This window comes from Eleutherodactylus coqui, chromosome 8 (assembly GCF_035609145.1).
Source record: "Eleutherodactylus coqui strain aEleCoq1 chromosome 8, aEleCoq1.hap1, whole genome shotgun sequence".
Lineage (NCBI taxonomy): Eukaryota > Metazoa > Chordata > Amphibia > Anura > Eleutherodactylidae > Eleutherodactylus > Eleutherodactylus coqui.
Window position 1 is genome coordinate 167,211,876 of NC_089844.1, and position 16,712 is coordinate 167,228,587.

The 16,712-nt window shown below is 49.1% G+C and overlaps 2 protein-coding genes across 2 annotated transcripts in view; both read left to right on the plus strand.

Moving 5' to 3' along the window:
• The window catches only part of LOC136577129 (sulfotransferase 1A1-like), a 51,202-nt gene extending 37,371 nt beyond the window's left edge, over positions 1-13,831 (plus strand). The window contains exons 2-3 of the mRNA XM_066576882.1: positions 10,152-10,277; positions 13,735-13,831. Of these exons, the coding sequence (XP_066432979.1) occupies positions 10,152-10,277; positions 13,735-13,760 (152 nt within the window). The 3' untranslated portion in view covers positions 13,761-13,831. The remainder of the gene's footprint in view (positions 1-10,151; positions 10,278-13,734) is intronic.
• A 238-nt stretch (positions 13,832-14,069) lies between these two features.
• On the plus strand, positions 14,070-16,487 carry LOC136577128 (sulfotransferase 1A1-like). The gene is made up of 3 exons (XM_066576881.1): positions 14,070-14,198; positions 16,027-16,207; positions 16,290-16,487. The coding sequence occupies exons 1-3, from the start codon at positions 14,076-14,078 to the stop codon at positions 16,400-16,402; spliced, it is 417 nt and encodes a 138-aa protein (XP_066432978.1). The 5' UTR covers positions 14,070-14,075; the 3' UTR covers positions 16,403-16,487.
• Positions 16,488-16,712: the final 225 nt, after the last annotated feature.

Below are 16,712 nucleotides of genomic sequence, written 5' to 3' on the forward strand. Positions count from 1 at the left end.
CAGTGGGGCAGTCATATGGTCTGTATGGTAGCAGGAGGTCAGTGGGGCAGTCATATGGTCTGTATGGTGGCTGGAGGTCAGTGGGGCAGTCATATGGTCTGTATGGTGGCAGGAGGTCAGTGGGGCAGTCACATTGTATGGTGGCAGGAGGTCAGTGGGGCAGTCATATGGTGTGTATGGTGGCAGGAGGTCAGTGGGGCAGTCATATGGTCTGTATGGTGGCAGGAGGTCAGTGGGGCAGTCATAAGGTCTGTATGGTGGCAGGAGGTCAGTGGGGCAGTCATATGGTCTGTACTGTGGCAGGAGGTCAGTGGGGCAGTCATATGGTCTGTACAGCAGCAGGTCAATGGGGCTTACATATGGCCTGTTTGTTCGCAGGAGGTCAGTGGGGCAGTCATATGGTCTCTATGGTGGCAGGAGGTCAGTGGGGCAGTGATATGGTCTGCATGGTGGCAGGAGGTCAGTGGGGCAGTCATATGGTCAGTATTGCAGCAGGAGGTCAGTGGGGCAGTCATATGGTGTGTATGGTGGCAGGAGGTCAGTGCGGCAGTGATATGTTCTGTATGGTGGCAGGAGGTCAGTGCGGCAGTCATATGGTCTCTATGGTGGCAGGAGGTCAGTGGGGCAGTGATATTGTCTGTATGGTGGCAGGAGGTCAGTGGGGCAGTCATATGGTCTGTATGGTAGCAGGAGGTCAGTGGGGCAGTCATATGGTCTGTATGGTGGCTGGAGGTCAGTGGGGCAGTCATATGGTCTGTATGGTGGCAGGAGGTCAGTGGGGCAGTCACATTGTATGGTGGCAGGAGGTCAGTGGGGCAGTCATATGGTGTGTATGGTGGCAGGAGGTCAGTGGGGCAGTCATATGGTGTGTATGGTGGCAGGAGGTCAGTGGGACAGTCATATGGTCTGTATGGTGGCAGGAGGTCAGTGGGGCAGTCATATGGTCTGTATGGTGGCAGGAGGTCAGTGGGGCAGTCATATGGTCTGTATGGTGGCAGGAGGTCAGTGGGGCAGTCATAAGGTCTGTATGGTGGCAGGAGGTCAGTGGGGCAGTCATATGGTCTGTACTGTGGCAGGAGGTCAGTGGGGCAGTCATATGGTCTGTACAGCAGCAGGTCAATGGGGCTTACATATGGCCTGTTTGTTCGCAGGAGGTCAGTGGGACAGTCATATGGTCTGTATGGTGGCAGGAGGTCAGTGGGGCAGTCATATGGTCTGTATGGTGGCAGGAGGTCAGTGGGGCAGTCATATGGTCTCTATGGTGGCAGGAGGTCAGTGGGGCAGTGATATGGTCTGCATGGTGGCAGGAGGTCAGTGGGGCAGTCATATGGTCAGTATTGCAGCAGGAGGTCAGTGGGGCAGTCATATGGTGTGTATGGTGGCAGGAGGTCAGTGCGGCAGTGATATGTTCTGTATGGTGGCAGGAGGTCAGTGCGGCAGTCATATGGTCTCTATGGTGGCAGGAGGTCAGTGGGGCAGTCACATTGTATGGTGGCAGGAGGTCAGTGGGGCAGTGATATTGTCTGTATGGTGGCAGGAGGTCAGTGGGGCAGTGATATGGGCTGTATGGTGGCAGGAGGTCAGTGGGGCAGTGATATGGGCTGTATGGTGGCAGGAGGTCAGTGGGGCAGTGATAGGGGCTGTATGGTGGCAGGAGGTCAGTGGGGCAGTGATAGGGGCTGTATGGTGGCAGGAGGTCAGTGGGGCAGTGATAGGGGCTGTATGGTGGCAGGAGGTCAGTGGGGCAGTCATATGGTCAGTATTGCAGCAGGAGGTCAGTGGGGCAGTCATATGGTCAGTATTGCAGCAGGAGGTCAGTGGGGCAGGCATATGGTCTGTATGGTGGCAGAAGATCAATGGGGCAGTGATATGGTCTGTATGTTGGCAGGAGGTCATTGGGGCAGTCTTATGGTCAGTATTGCAGCAGGAGGTCAGTGGGGCAGTCATATGGTGTGTATGGTGGCAGGAGGTCAGAAGGGCAGTCATATGGTCTGTATGGTGGCAGGAGGTCAGTAGGGCAGTCATATGGTCTGTATGGTGGCAGGAGGTCAGTGGGGCAGTCATATGGTCTGTATGGTGGCAGGAGGTCAGTGGGGCAGTCATATGGTCAGTATGGTGGCAGGAGGTCAGTGGGGCAGTCATATGGTCTTTATGGTAGCAGGAGATCAGTGGGACAGTCATATGGTCTTTATGGTAGCAGGAGGTCAGTGGGGCAGTCATTTGGTCTGTATGGTGGAAGGAGGTCAGTGGGGCAGTCATATGGTCATTATTGCAGCAGGAGGTGTGTGGAGCAGTCATATGGTGTGTATGGTGGCAGGAGGTCAGTGGGGCAGGCATATGTTCAGTATTGCAGTAGGAGGTCAGTGGGGCAGTCATATGGTCAGTATTGCAGCAGGAGGTCAGTCATATGGTCTGTATGGTGGCGGGAGGTCAGTGGGGCTGGCGTATGGTCTGTATGGTGGCAGGAGGTTAGTGGGGCAGTCATATGGTCTGTATGGTGGCAGGAGATCAATGGGGCAGTGATATGGTCTGTATGGTGGCAGGAGGTCATTGGGGCAGTCTTATGGTCAGTATTGCAGCAGGAGGTCAGTGGGGCTGTCATATGGTGTGTATGGTGGCAGGAGGTCAGAAGGGCAGTAATATGGTGTGTATGGTGGCAGGAGGTCAGTAGGGCAGTCATATGGTCTGTATGGTGGCAGGAGGTCAATGGGGCAGTCATATGGTCTTTATGGTAGCAGGAGATCAGTGGGACAGTCATATGGTCTTTATGGTAGTAGGAGGTCAGTGGGGCAGTCATTTGGTCTGTATGGTGGAAGGAGGTTAGTGGGGCAGTCATATGGTCATTATTGCAGCAGGAGGTGTGTGGAGCAGTCATATGGTGTGTATGGTGGCAGGAGGTCAGTGGGGCAGGCATATGTTCAGTATTGCAGCAGGACTTCAGTGGGGCAGTCATATGGTCTGTATGGTGGCGGGAGGTCAGTGGGGCAGGCGTATGGTCTGTATGGTGGCAGGAGGTTAGTGGGGCAGTCATATGGTCTGTTTGGTGGCAGGAGATCAATGGGGCAGTGATATGGTCTGTATGGTGGCAGGAGGTCATTGGGGCAGTCTTATGGTCAGTATTGCAGCAGGAGGTCAGTGGGGCAGTCATATGGTGTGTATGGTGGCAGGAGGTCAGAAGGGCAGTCATATGGTGTGTATGGTGGCAGGAGGTCAGAAGGGCAGTCATATGGTCTGTATGGTGGCAGGAGGTCAGTAGGGCAGTCATATGGTCTGTATGGTGGCAGGAGGTCAGTGGGGCAGTCATATGGTCAGTATGGTGGCAGGAGGTCAGTGGGGCAGTCATATGGTCTTTATGGTAGCAGGAGATCAGTGGGACAGTCATATGGTCTTTATGGTAGCAGGAGGTCAGTGGGGCAGTCATTTGGTCTGTATGGTGGAAGGAGGTCAGTGGGGCAGTCATATGGTCATTATTGCAGCAGGAGGTGTGTGGAGCAGTCATATGGTGTGTATGGTGGCAGGAGGTCAATGGGGCAGTCATATTGTGAGGGGTTAATTCGTGTTTATGCTTTTCTAAAGAGAAAGATAAGTGTATTTCATCTTCTTAAGCTTAACCACAAATACGTGTAACGTTTGACGCTTTTAAAATGGACTACAAAGGCTCCATTTTGTCTCTTTGCTTGTCTGCTATAATACGCATATATTTTGTATTAATTTCAACTTTCACTTGAGAAAAATGTTAGATTGCAGTTAGAATGATGCACCTGGAAATATTAATTGGATTACCACTAGGTTTCTGTCCTGTTCTTATCTTTAAACAATTCTAGTTGAAACTTACTAACAAGCTTACAGGAATGTACCTCCCGATTACACCTACACAGAGGAAGACATACTGATAAGAGGCTGAGATGTTTTAAATCAATACATGTGCGTATTAATTTTAATTGTATCTGGCATAAAGCCACTTGCTTCATAGAAATGTATGAAGATTGAATACATTGTACATTAAACAGGCATTTCTTTGGTTAAAACATACGGTGTGGTATCCATTGAACTCCTCAGAGTATACTCGCAAGATTCAAACAGATTGGGAAGCAGACAGCATCAGCTGACGGGTCCTCTTGTGACCCCCCTAACATTACTTGGCGCCAGAACGTGGGGCAAAAGTTAACTTCTTACCTGCAGCCGATACCTGACGACCCTACCTGACGACCAGCCGGACCAGAGGCCACGGGACCCCAGATCTACAAAACACCGGTGTAAGGTAAGCCCTTGACTTACCACTTTAGCTCTGGGCTCCCCTGACTTCGGTAACGTGTTGACAGGAGGTGAGTCGCTGCATCTTTATAGGTCGCTACTGCCTGTTATTTACGGTGTTCTTAGTAACCGTGCTAGACGGAAGAACCCTTGTGTGTATATTGCCATGCTGTCTGCTGTAGAAATTATTGCTTTTTGCCGCACTCATAATGTTAGCTGTAATTTGTAATAAGATTACTAAAAGCCGCCCAGCAAGGCAAGCTGTGGTCCTTCCTCTATCCCCGTAAGAAGTAAAGATATTGCGAATGAATATCCTGCCTGTTGCGGACGTAGCAGAAGGGACTGAAAAGTCCATAAGTATTTCTGCCAGTTGCGGACTCGCAGAAGAGAAGTATCCTGCCAATACTTGGCAGGGGGGCCCTAAATAAATATCCTGCCCGTTGCGGACGTGGCAGAAGGGACTGAAAAGTCCATAAGTATCCTGCCAGTTGCGGACTCGGCAGTAGGGACAATAGTGGTAAATCGAGAGCTAAGTCCATAGTTAGAATGGGGTCCGACCAGTCTCAGACTTTCTTGACACCCATTGAAATAATAAGATTGGGGAAAGGGAAGGACATTTGTAGGCAAGCCTATAAAATATATCAACAGATAGGACTTAAAAAGAACAGACAATATAGAAAACAGCTAGAGAATGTAGTAAGTTGTTGAGAAAAGCAGGTGTTTAGAATTTTGGGAACCTTAGACCAACGAGTTTGGGAAAGATTCAGAGATAGTCAAAGGTTGGATAAAAGTAAGCTAGACAGATGGATTGAGGCAAGTGTAGATACGGCAGTTATCAGAGAAAGGGAATCCTTTATAGTCTGTGTTCCTTTGGGACATAAAGCAAGTTCATGCAGAATCTGTTGACAATTATGTGACAAATAACCATCATTGTTTGTCTTGTATGTCTTGATGTTATGTAATCTAATCTTTGTTGTACGTCTTAGTCTCCGTCATACAAGTGTAAGAAAGTGTAAGAAAGTTATACCCTCCTCACGGCTGTGGGGGCTTTTAAGAATACAAGGGTTAAAAATGCTGCCATGTCAAAAGCGCTTAGCATGTTGTCTTTTCTATGTGTTTAACTATTCCCCTGCCGTCCGTGTTTGATAGTCTGTGCAGAGAAATATACCTCTTGTTGTTGCTAATGATTGGTGTTGTTTGGAGTCTGAATGTTCTGGCCACTTTCTAGAGTCTTGGTTGTTGTTCTATTTCATAGAGAGATAAAATTCAAGGTCATAGAAAGAAAGATGTTGATGAAATAAGAAACTTGTAATGAATTACATAAATTAATTGTCTTGAAAGTGGAAAGCATGTAGGGATTTTGAGGTATGTTTTTGCTTTTTGGGTAAATGTCAGTTCTGTGATTGGTTGGATGTCTGTATCACTGCTGAATGCTGTTAGTACTGTACTGTCTCTGAGAGAATGTTCTGCAGGGGCTTGTTGTAATTCATGTCTTTTGTTATTTGTACTGATATCTTACAAGCCTTATCTGCATCCATCAAATTCTCACCAGATGGATCGGTACTAGAGATGAGCGAACGTACTCGTCCGAGCTTGATACTCGTTCGAGTATTAGCGTGTTCGAGATGCTCGTTACTAGAGGCGAGCACCACTCGATGTTCGAGTTACTTTCACTTTCATCTCTGAGACGTTAGCGCGCTTTTCTGGCCAATAGAAAGACAGGGAAGGCATTACAACTTCCCCCTGCGACATTTAAGCCCTATACCACCCCCCTGCAGTGAGTGGCTGGCGAGATCAGGTGTCACCCGAGTATATAAATCGGCCCCTCCCGCGGCTCGCCACAGATGCATTCTGACATAGCTCAGGGAAAGTGCTGCTGATGGTGGAGCTGCTATAGGGAGAGTGTTAGGAGTGATTTTAGGCTTCAAGAACCCCAACGGTCCTTCTTAGGGCCACATCTGACTGTGTGCAGTACTGTTGAGGCTGCTTTTTGCAGTGTTGCACTTTTTTTTTTTTTTTGTATATCGGCCATGCAGAGCATTGCGTCCTAAGTCTGCAGTAATTTTACATAGTCCAGGGCCAGTAGTGGTGACGCAGGGACAGTGAAAGTGATATACTGTGTATATAGGCAGTGGGCTTTTCCAAAAACATTTGTGAAAAAACATTCTATTTGGGCTGCTGTGACCGTCCTGAGTGTACTGCGTCTCTGCTGGGGGTAGTAGTCCTAATTAATACGCAGCCAGCTAAGTGTTAGAGCAGGCTTGCGCAAAATTCTTTCCTGGCTCTGCTGTGCGTTACACATCACCGCTGTCATCCTGTCCAGAGGGAAACAGTCTGCAGTAATTTTACATAGTCCAGGGCCAGTAGTGGTGAGCCAGGGACAGTGAAAGAGATATACTGTGTATATAGGCAGTGGGCTTTTCCAAAAACATTTGTGAAAAAACATTCTATTTGGGCTGCTGTGACCGTCCTGAGTGTACTGCGTCTCTACTGGGGGTAGTAGTCCTAATTAATACGCAGCCAGCTAAGTGTTAGAGCAGGCTTGCGCAAAATTCTTTCCTGGCTCTGCTGTGCGTTACACATCACCGCTGTCATCCTGTCCAGAGGGAAACAGTCTGCAGTAATTTTACATAGTCCAGGGCCAGTAGTGGTGAGCCAGGGACAGTGAAAGAGATATACTGTGTATATAGGCAGTGGGCTTTTCCAAAACAATTTGGGAAAAAACATTCTATTTGGGCTGCCTGTGACCGTCCTGAGTGTACTGCGTCTCTACTGGGGGTAGTAGTCCTAATTAATACACAGCCAGCTAAGTGTTAGAGCAGGCTTGCGCAAAATTCTTTCCTGGCTCTGCTGTGCGTTACACATCACCGCTGTCATCCTCTCCAGAGGGAAACAGTCTGCAGTAATTTTACATAGTATAGGGCCAGTAGTGCTGAGGCAGGGACAGTGAAAAAGGTGAAAGAGATATACTGTCTATATAGGCAGTGGACTTGTTCCAAAGAATTTGGGGAAAAAAAATCTATTTGGGCTGCCTGTGACCGTCCTCAGTGTACTGCGTCTCTGCTGGGGGTAGTAGTCCTAATTAATAAGCAGCCAGCTAAGTGTTACAGCAGGCTTGCGCAAAATTCTTTCCTGGCTCTGCTGTGCGTTCCGTAAACAAAGTCAGCCTCCAACCACAGGCCAATAAGCGGCACATTTAATTACAGCATTCTGTTTCTGCACTACTGGTAATACACCATGCTGAGGGGTAGGGGCAGGCCTAGAGGACGTGGACGCGGGCGAGGACGCGGAGGCCCAAGTCAGGGTGTGGGCACAGGCCGAGCTCCTGATCCAGGTGTATCGCAGCCGACTGCTGCGGGATTAGGAGAGAGGCACGTTTCTGGCGTCCCCACATTCATCTCACAATTAATGGGTCCACGCGGTAGACCTTTATTAGAAAATGAGCAGTGTGAGCAGGTCCTGTCATGGATGGCAGAAAGTGCATCCAGCAATCTATCGACCACCCAGAATTCTGCGCCGTCCACTGCTGCAACTCTGAATCCTCTGGCTGCTGCTCCTCCTTCCTCCCAGCCTCCTCACTCTATTACAATGACACATTCCGAGGAGCAGGCAGACTCCCAGGAACTGTTCTCGGGCCCCTGCCCAGAATGGGCGGCAATGGTTCCGAATCCTCTCCCACTGGAGGAGTTTGTCGTGACCGATGCCCAACCTTTGGAAAGTTCCCGGGGTCCGGGGGATGAGGCTGGGGACTTCCGGCAACTGTCTCAAGAGCTTTCAGTGGGTGAGGAGGACGATGACGATGAGACACAGTTGTCTATCACTCAGGTAGTAGTAATTGGAGGGAGAAGCGCACAGAGATTCGGAGGAAGAGCAGCAGGACGATGAGGTGACTGACCCCACCTGGTTTGCTACGCCTACTGAGGACAGGTCTTCAGAGGGGGAGGCAAGGGCAGCAGCAGGGCAGGTTGCAAGAGGCAGTGCGGTGGCCAGGGGTAGAGGCAGGGCTAGACCGAATAATCCACCAACTGTTTCCCAAAGCGCCCCCTCGCGCCATGCCACCCTGCAGAGGCCGAGGTGCTCAAAGGTCTGGCAGTTTTTCACTGAGAGTGCAGACGACCGACGAACAGTGGTGTGCAACCTTTGTCGCGCCAAGATCAGCCAGGGAGCCACCACCACCAGCCTCACCACCACCAGCATGCGCAGACATGTGATGGCCAAGCACCCCACAAGGTGGGACGAAGGCCGTTCACCGCCTCCGGTTTGCACCGCTGCCTCTCCCCCTGTGCCCCAACCTGCCACTGAGATCCAACCCCCCTCTCAGGACACAGGCACTACCGTCTCCTGGCCTGCACCCACACCCTCACCTCCGCTGTCCTCGGCCCCATCCACCAATGTCTCTCAGCGCACCGTCCAGCCGTCGCTAGCGCAAGTGTTGAAGCGCAAGCGCAAGTACGCCGCCACGCACCCGCACGCTCAAGCGTTAAACGTGCACATAGCCAAATTTATCAGCCTGGAGATGCTGCCGTATAGGCCTGTGGAAACGGAGGCTTTCAAAGGTATGATGGCGGCGGCGGCCCCGCGCTACTCAGTTCCCAGTCGCCACTACTTTTCCCGATGTGCCGTCCCAGCCCTGCACGACCACGTCTCCCGCAACATTGTACGCGCCCTCACCAACGCGGTTACTGCCAAGGCCCACTTAACAACGGACACGTGGACAAGCACAGGCGGGCAGGGCCACTATATCTCCCTGACGGCACATTGGGTGAATTTAGTGGAGGCTGGGAAAGAGTCAGAGCCTGGGACCGCTCACGTCCTACCCACCCCCAGAATTGCGGGCCCCAGCTCGGTGGTGGTATCTGCGGCGGTGTATTCTTCCTCCACTAAACCACCCTCCTCCTCCTCCTCCTCCTACGCAACCTCTGTCTCGCAATCAAGATGTGTCAGCAGCAGCACATCGCCAGGAGTCGGTGTCGCGCGGCGTGGCAGCACAGCGGTGGGCAAGCGTCAGCAGGCCGTGCTGAAACTACTCAGCTTAGGAGAGAAGAGGCACATGGCCCACGAACTGCTGCAGGGTCTGACAGAGCAGACCGACCGCTGGCTTGCGCCGCTGAGCCTCCAACCGGGCATGTTCGTGTGTGACAACGGTCGTAACCTGGTGCCGCCATTGACTTGAATGGGTTTGTTTGCATAAATGCATCTGGTGTCCACGGGCGTGATGCTGGCGGTAAATCGCTGGCAAATCACGCTGTCTGAAGCTTTCGCGAATAGTTGTGATTCTCCATGGTCAGCCTAGCTGTCAGATAGGTTGACAGGGGAGATCCGTCTACCGTTTCCTGCGGCGACCGCAATGCCCGTGGACAGGCAGCCTAAGCTGCTTGACACATGGTGATTTCCACACTGGTGTGGAAGACTGGGGCAGGCAGAATAGAGAAGCTTCCTGGTCTGGGTCGGGTGCAGGGGCTATTTAGGAGGCTGTCGGCAGGGCGGGTTTCCCTAGGATGGGTGCAGGGGCTACTTAAGCCCCCGGCAGGGCAGGTGCCTTCTGGATGGCTGCAGGAGCTACTCGGGAGGCTGCCGGCAGGGCGGGTTCCTCCTGGTCAGCTGCTGAGCACCCTTGGCGGTGAGTGACATGCCAGCCGTTTCCTCCAGTACGGCTGAGCTGTGTCCATAGTGTGCTTGATGGCAGGAGATGTACCTGGCTTGGTGTGGAATTATCTCTCTAGCATAACTGCACTTAACAACAAAAGTTACAGACCGTTTTCAATAACTGAAGTCGTAGAGCAGTAACCCATGACTATTGGCACCGTGCACAGTGTCAATTCCCACAACTCCTCTAATTACCATTGACAACGGGGACCTTCACATGACCATACTCAATAGATGTTGACTCTTTACAGGTACCACTTGGGTGAGCAAGGTTGTGGACTTAATGCTCCAAAATGGAGATGTTGCAAAAAGCCAACGTGGAGCCATATTTGAGCGGGTGCCCTTTCTGGAGTATGCGGTGCCTGACATGTCGTCAGGTAAGTGGTGCCAATAAAGTTATTTTACAGTGTTTTTTTGGGGTTTGAATTTCCCAATAAATGAGCAGGTAACACCAAAACCTTGATGAACCATCGGCCTTGTAGGAGTCCATGTCTTATGTTGTCATCACATTCCTTCATACATAAGTCCAACTTGTCACCTCTTCCTCAGGAACGGAGATCCTTGATGCTATGGACTCTCCCCGCGTGATTAAAACTCATTTACCCGTGCACCTCCTGCCAAGCAGCTTCTGGTAGAAGAAGTCCAAGGTAGTGAGTTCTTTGTAGACCACAGCTGATCTCACTGGAGTCTGGTTTGATATGGAGTCTTGATTTCCTTCACTTTGGTGTGAATCCCCGTTTTTCCTCCCCTTATAGCCAGGCCTTTTACATTTTCCCTCCCATGCTATAATGGCTGGCCTATAACTCTTGCTGTAGTTCTTGATTTATCAGTATAGAAGGCTTGTATGATGAGGTCTACCTCTCTCTAGATAACAGGCTGGTCCATATAACAGGTCGGTCTTTCCTTCTTTACAGCCTGATTCTTTAGCTATCTGTCTTCCCCTAGAACCTGGTCCATTTTTTTGCAGTGCCTATTGGAAGAGTCTGGTCCATTTCTTGCTTGAGCAAAATCTGTCTTGTAGAGTTTGGTCCCCCTACTACAATGTATCCAGGTCTATTGGACTTGCTGTAGAACCTAATCTGCCTACTTGCCTGCAAACAGCCTATATAAAGAGTTGCACAGTCTCTTTTTCCCTTTAAAGCAGGGGTGTCAAACTCCTTTTCACTGAGGGCCACATCAGGCTTATAGTGACCTTCAAAGGGCCGATTGTAAGACAGTATAGTGAGGTCCTGTTCACACCAGCGTATTTGCGTACAAAATATGCAGTGAATAGAAGCCATTGATTTCAATGAAAACATGAAGTCAGAAAAAAGAATCTGCGCTCAAAGATGGAGTCAACTGAGGACAAATTCACATGAAAGTAATAGTGAGGTGTGACACTTACTTGAAAGGAGGGGGGTATGATCCACAAATGCCCCCTCCTCAGAGTGTCCTCAACACAATGCAGAGCTGTGCTCCAAGATGCATAATAGTAGTCCAGGAGTTTAAAGTCTGACGAAACTTTTAATAAGGCGACGCGTTTCAGTGCACAACAAAGCACCTTTCTCAAGCCATACAGATTTGATTTCAATGAGTCATTCACATGAATATAGATTTTCACAAAGCATGACCTATTATGTTACATACTACGTACCGCAATAGGCCATTAAAGTGAATGGGCCGCGCAAATACATGGTGAATGCGCAGGAAACCTGTGTATTCACTGCTTATTTGCGCACCATTTCAGTGGGCCCATCTGCGTGGTTTTTTTTTCTCTATTGTGGAAATACGCAGTGTATTTGTACGACCGAAACACTATTACGCCCTCGTGAACGAGCCCTAATGGTGACACCCTCACCCCCCTCTAGTGGTCGCAGTAGTCATAGTGACTCTCATAGTAGCCCCAGTAGTAACAGGGTACCCCCACAGTAATAGTAACCCCCCATAGTAATAAATCCCCGTCAGTAATATTAACCCCATAACAATATTAACCCCAACCCATATACTTCCTCCTTGCTGTCAGCACCGCTCCTCCTCTGCTCGCGCTGAGCCTGGATGCACACTGACGTCAGCGTGTAGCCTGGCACACTTCCTCCCTGAGTCCTCTCCTGCGGAACTGAGGAGCAGAGGACTCAGGGGAGGAGGATCCTGGCTGCACACTGACGTCAGAGTGTGCGCCAGAATCAGCGCTGCCAACGTGATTTCCAGTGGGGAGCTACGGCACCCCAGCTGGTAATCACTACAGTGGTGAGCGTCTGTCGGCACGCCGCGAGCCACATAAAATGAGGCAGCGGTCCTTGTGTTTGATACCTGTGCCTTAAAGGCACTGTTTTGTTTTGTTTTTTGCTTCTCCAACTTACAAAAAATCTTAACTCTTATTTTTCCAACAATGTGGCTGTCTGAGGGCTTATTTTTGTGGCGCAAGTTATATTTTTCAATTCTACTATTTTTAATGTATCATTCACATTAATGTAAACATTTATATATGGTGTAAAATGGAAGAAGACACTATTTCAATATCTTTGGTGGGAGGGAATTGTTTTTACAGTGTACACACAGCGGCAAAAATTACATGATAACTTTATTCCATGGGTCAGTAGGATTACGACGATACCAAATTTATACATATATAATTTTATTTTTTTATTTTTTTTACGACTTTTTGATCACTTCATTAAGTTTCTACTTGGAGATGGGATGACCAATAGAAGTGCAATTTTGCCTTTTTTTATTTATTAGTATTTAAATGTTTATTATGTTCACCATGTAGTGTTGATGTGAGGAGAGAGAACCGACCCCAACTTATTAAAAAAAAAAAAAGCAGGTACCCATTCACAATACAGGTGTTTTTCTATGCGGCCATCCGACTCTAGGATCACCGCACAGAGGTGCTTGATTGTGACACCCATGCGTATGTGGGGTGTATCTAGGCTAAGCCTTTTCTGGAGTAACTGCCTGCCAAAGAGTCTGTGGGGGGACTCCTTACCCCCCCTCCTCCTCTGGACTGTATTGATCCTGTGTATCCTCCCTGCCTCTGAGCTATAGCCTGTCAGTACGTCAAGCGACTTGTACCTGTAATACCTGTTCAAGTCTTTTTTCAGGTAAAAGTTATACTGGGCCTTAACTGTTCCTAAGGACTCGAGGTTATATATCTATATCTTTCTCTGTGTTTATTACTCCGCCGCATAGAATAATGGTATGTGGGAACTGTTGCATCACAAGTGATATCTACTACAACACCCACACACACCACTATCATCCCCTTTATTGGCACTCCCAGCCAAAGGAGTGTTGAAGCCTGGCATGCAATCTACACTGGCCTTGGCAGCATGTCATCCCTCCGGGACCAGAGCATGGCGAGTGACACGTCAGCACTTAACCTTCCCAGCTCTTCACGTTAGCCAGGTGCCCAGGGTCACCCCTCTGGAGTGTTGCACAATCTCATCACTGTGGAGCCATTCGGGACACCCTAATGCCGATTGGGTCATTTGAATTCCGCTGTCAAAAGTGGTTTGACTGCTGCTTGCAGTTGTTGTGGATGGTGTCAGAGGCAGTTGGCCCTCGCTGTGTATGGAGCAGGATGGGCTCACCATCCATACAAACCCTGCTGCTGCTGGGCGTCTATGTATGCCATTTAGTGTCAAGGGGTTAAGGTGGTCATACACGTTCAATAGCTTTCTCCCCTCCTGTAGACCCTGATCACCCCCTGCTCCTATACCCAGGGCCATCTCTCTTGCGTAGAGCCTGGTTCATAAATCAATGTGTTCCCTCATCAGGCCGATCACATCTCTATCTCTAGTTCGCCCTCCTTTCATGGCAGAATCAGTAACTTCTTGTCGCCTTTTCTCCCTGCAGATAATTTACGTGGCTCGGAACCCTAAGGATGTATTTGTGTCATATTATCACTCTTATCGCATGTCCTATGTGCACCCAGATCCGGGGACGCTTGAAGAATATCCAGAAGATCCTAAAAGGAACCGGTACAAGTAATGTATCCTCTCATTATGCTGGTAGCATAAGGGTTAACTCCTATAGGGGTCTGTAGTAGGGGAACTGGACTGCAGCCTTCTCTGGTGCAAGGAAATGCTTCCTCTACCAAACACATACCAGTTACTAAACCGGTGGTCTGCAGCCTGTGAGACCCCCGCTGTTATAGAATTACGACCCTCAGCAGGCACCTTCTAGATGTCCTGTCCATGCTCATACTTGTCCTTTCTCCCATAGTTGCCTTTGGGCCATGGAGTGACCATGTGAAGTGCTGGTGGAAGATCAGACAGCAGAAGGACGTCCTCTACCTGTTCTACAAGGACCTGTTAGAGGTAGCAATAGATATTTACTCATCCTAGGTATCCATTGTGGATTAGATCCGAGTGCAGAGCACCCTGGAAATGACCAAGATAATGTTCACTTTATATTAGACAGACGGGGGTTAGCCAAATCAGTAGCTATATTGTGCACACCAGGGGCCGATTACGGTTACCAAGGGTCTTGGCCTGTCTGGAAACTGTGGACCCCCAAGGAGTCTAAAGTTCTATAATAATCTGATATTTACTACAGAGACAATACCAGAACCAAGCTCATTCCATAGATACGATAACAGAACCAAGATATCTACATACCAACCTCTAAACAAGAAAAAAAGGACCCACCATGATCACATAGTATCACCATATAGTAACTAATACCACCATAGTGTTACTAAAGTAAGACCACTGCAAAGATCAGTACTGCTAATAGTGAAACTATATAAGAGCCAAATAATACCGCCATACTGTTACTGAGAAAAATACTATACAAAGACCAATATTGCCGCTATATAGTGGTAGATATCTGCTCTAGACAGGCTCTCTGCAGACCATATCAGTAATTACAGTACCGTTACCTCTAATGATAACAGGTTATGTCCTCTCTGACTGGAGTTGTTCACTTTCCCTTTTCTTCTCCATCCGACCCAGAATACCAAGATGACTTTACCAATTCCCCATAATGTCCCCTCTGTGGCCCTGCTTCCTAGTAGTGTCCCTTCTAAGGCCCAGCTTCCTATTAATGCCCAAATTTGTAATATTGCCCCATCTATGGCCCTAATTCCTAGTTGTCCCCACTGTGGCCCCAGTTACTACTAGTGTCCCCTCTGTGGCCCCATCTGCTTATAGTGCCCCTTCTTTGATTCTGCTTACTAAAGTGCCCAGCCACCACCCAATACAGGCTTCAGCCTAACAATCCCACATGCGTTGCGCTGTCTGTTGCTTGATGCTGAGCGCTCTATGTAGAGTTTAACATGTCTCCTCTCTCCCGTCTCCTGCGGTCAGTACAGTGACCCAGGAAGCAGCAATGTTATAGCACCCCTGCTGCGCAGTATGAAGGTACATTTAGTCACCGAGTAACCTTTGGTTTCATAGAATTGCACAGTCCCTGTTAGTAGTGATGGTTCGGCCGCTAACGAGCCGGCTCCTGTAAGTAAACGATGGGGGTGGGGGAAGTAGGACTTCATGGAGCGGTGCCACACACCCATAGATGCCGCTCTAAGCCCACATAACCTGCAATGATGACAGTTTTTTTCGCTTTTTGCTGAGCCAGATCATTTAGCTCAGTTCAACAAGAAGAAGACGCTCACTGTTCAACTAGTCCCAACTGGGGTCGTTGCTGCGCAGAAGAGAATTTCAAGTTATCCACTAACCACATGATAGGGAATAACTGATTAATGGGGGTCTCACCTCAATCTTGAGAACAGGACTCCCATGTCCTGCTCTCCTGTCCTTATGGGGATCGCTTCTCTCCCCGCAGTGACGTCACTCTGAATGCAGCATTGGCTGCTCATGTGCGGTCAGTACTCCATTCACTTCAATGGGGCTGATGGAAATACCCGAGCGAGAAGTGAATGTATCACTGGTATACTTATATGACCAGCGCTTCATTCAGTCTCTTCCTTACTGGGGGGTGCAGTAACATCGCACTGAGGAGGATGGGGGACATGAGACCCATCGATCAGCAAGTTACACTTTGCCCTGTGGATAGGGAATAACTTGAAATTCTTGTACAGCTCCTTTAATGATACTCTACAAATTCTGTGCAACTTTCTTACCCTTGACGTACCCTTGGATGAGGGGTTGAGGCGGTTTTCTAAACTTCTCCATCTGCTTGGTACAGGACTCAAAACGTGAGATCAGGAAGGTAATGAAGTACATGGGGAAGTATCTACCTGAGGATGTTCTGGAGAAGATCCACCAGCGTACAACCTTCAAGACCATGAAGGAAAACCACATGGCCAACTACAGCTCCATCCCGACCCATGTTATGGACCACGAGGTCTCTCCTTTCATGAGGAAAGGTACCGTCTATTTCCGCGTTACTATTAACTACTGATAGCGTGTTACTTATGGTCACTAAATCCTGCACTTCTGCCTTTCTAGGAATTTGCGGCGACTGGAAGAACCATCTCACTGTGGCTCACAATGAATTACTTGATGCCTGTTATAAGAGGGAGATGTCTGACACCGACCTGACCTTCCGCTTCGAGGTCTGAGTCAATGACCTGCTGACTGTCTCGCTTCCATTCCCAGTCTCTGCCCGCATTGCACATGGACAGACATCCTAAAGAATACTATTACTGCCCCAAGACTTCTTATCACCTTTTCTTCTGTATTTACCCCGTTCCAAAAATAAAGACATTTCATGATTTATAGCAGTGGAGGAATACGTCTTCTGGCAGGTAAATGGCAGCCAATTTGTGTACGGGTCATTACTTAAAGTCTAGGCTGGGGACGAGGAGGTAACAGTGCTGTCGGGCTTTCGGCACCTTAATGACCCCCACACCTGATTAGGTCTGTAGTGGA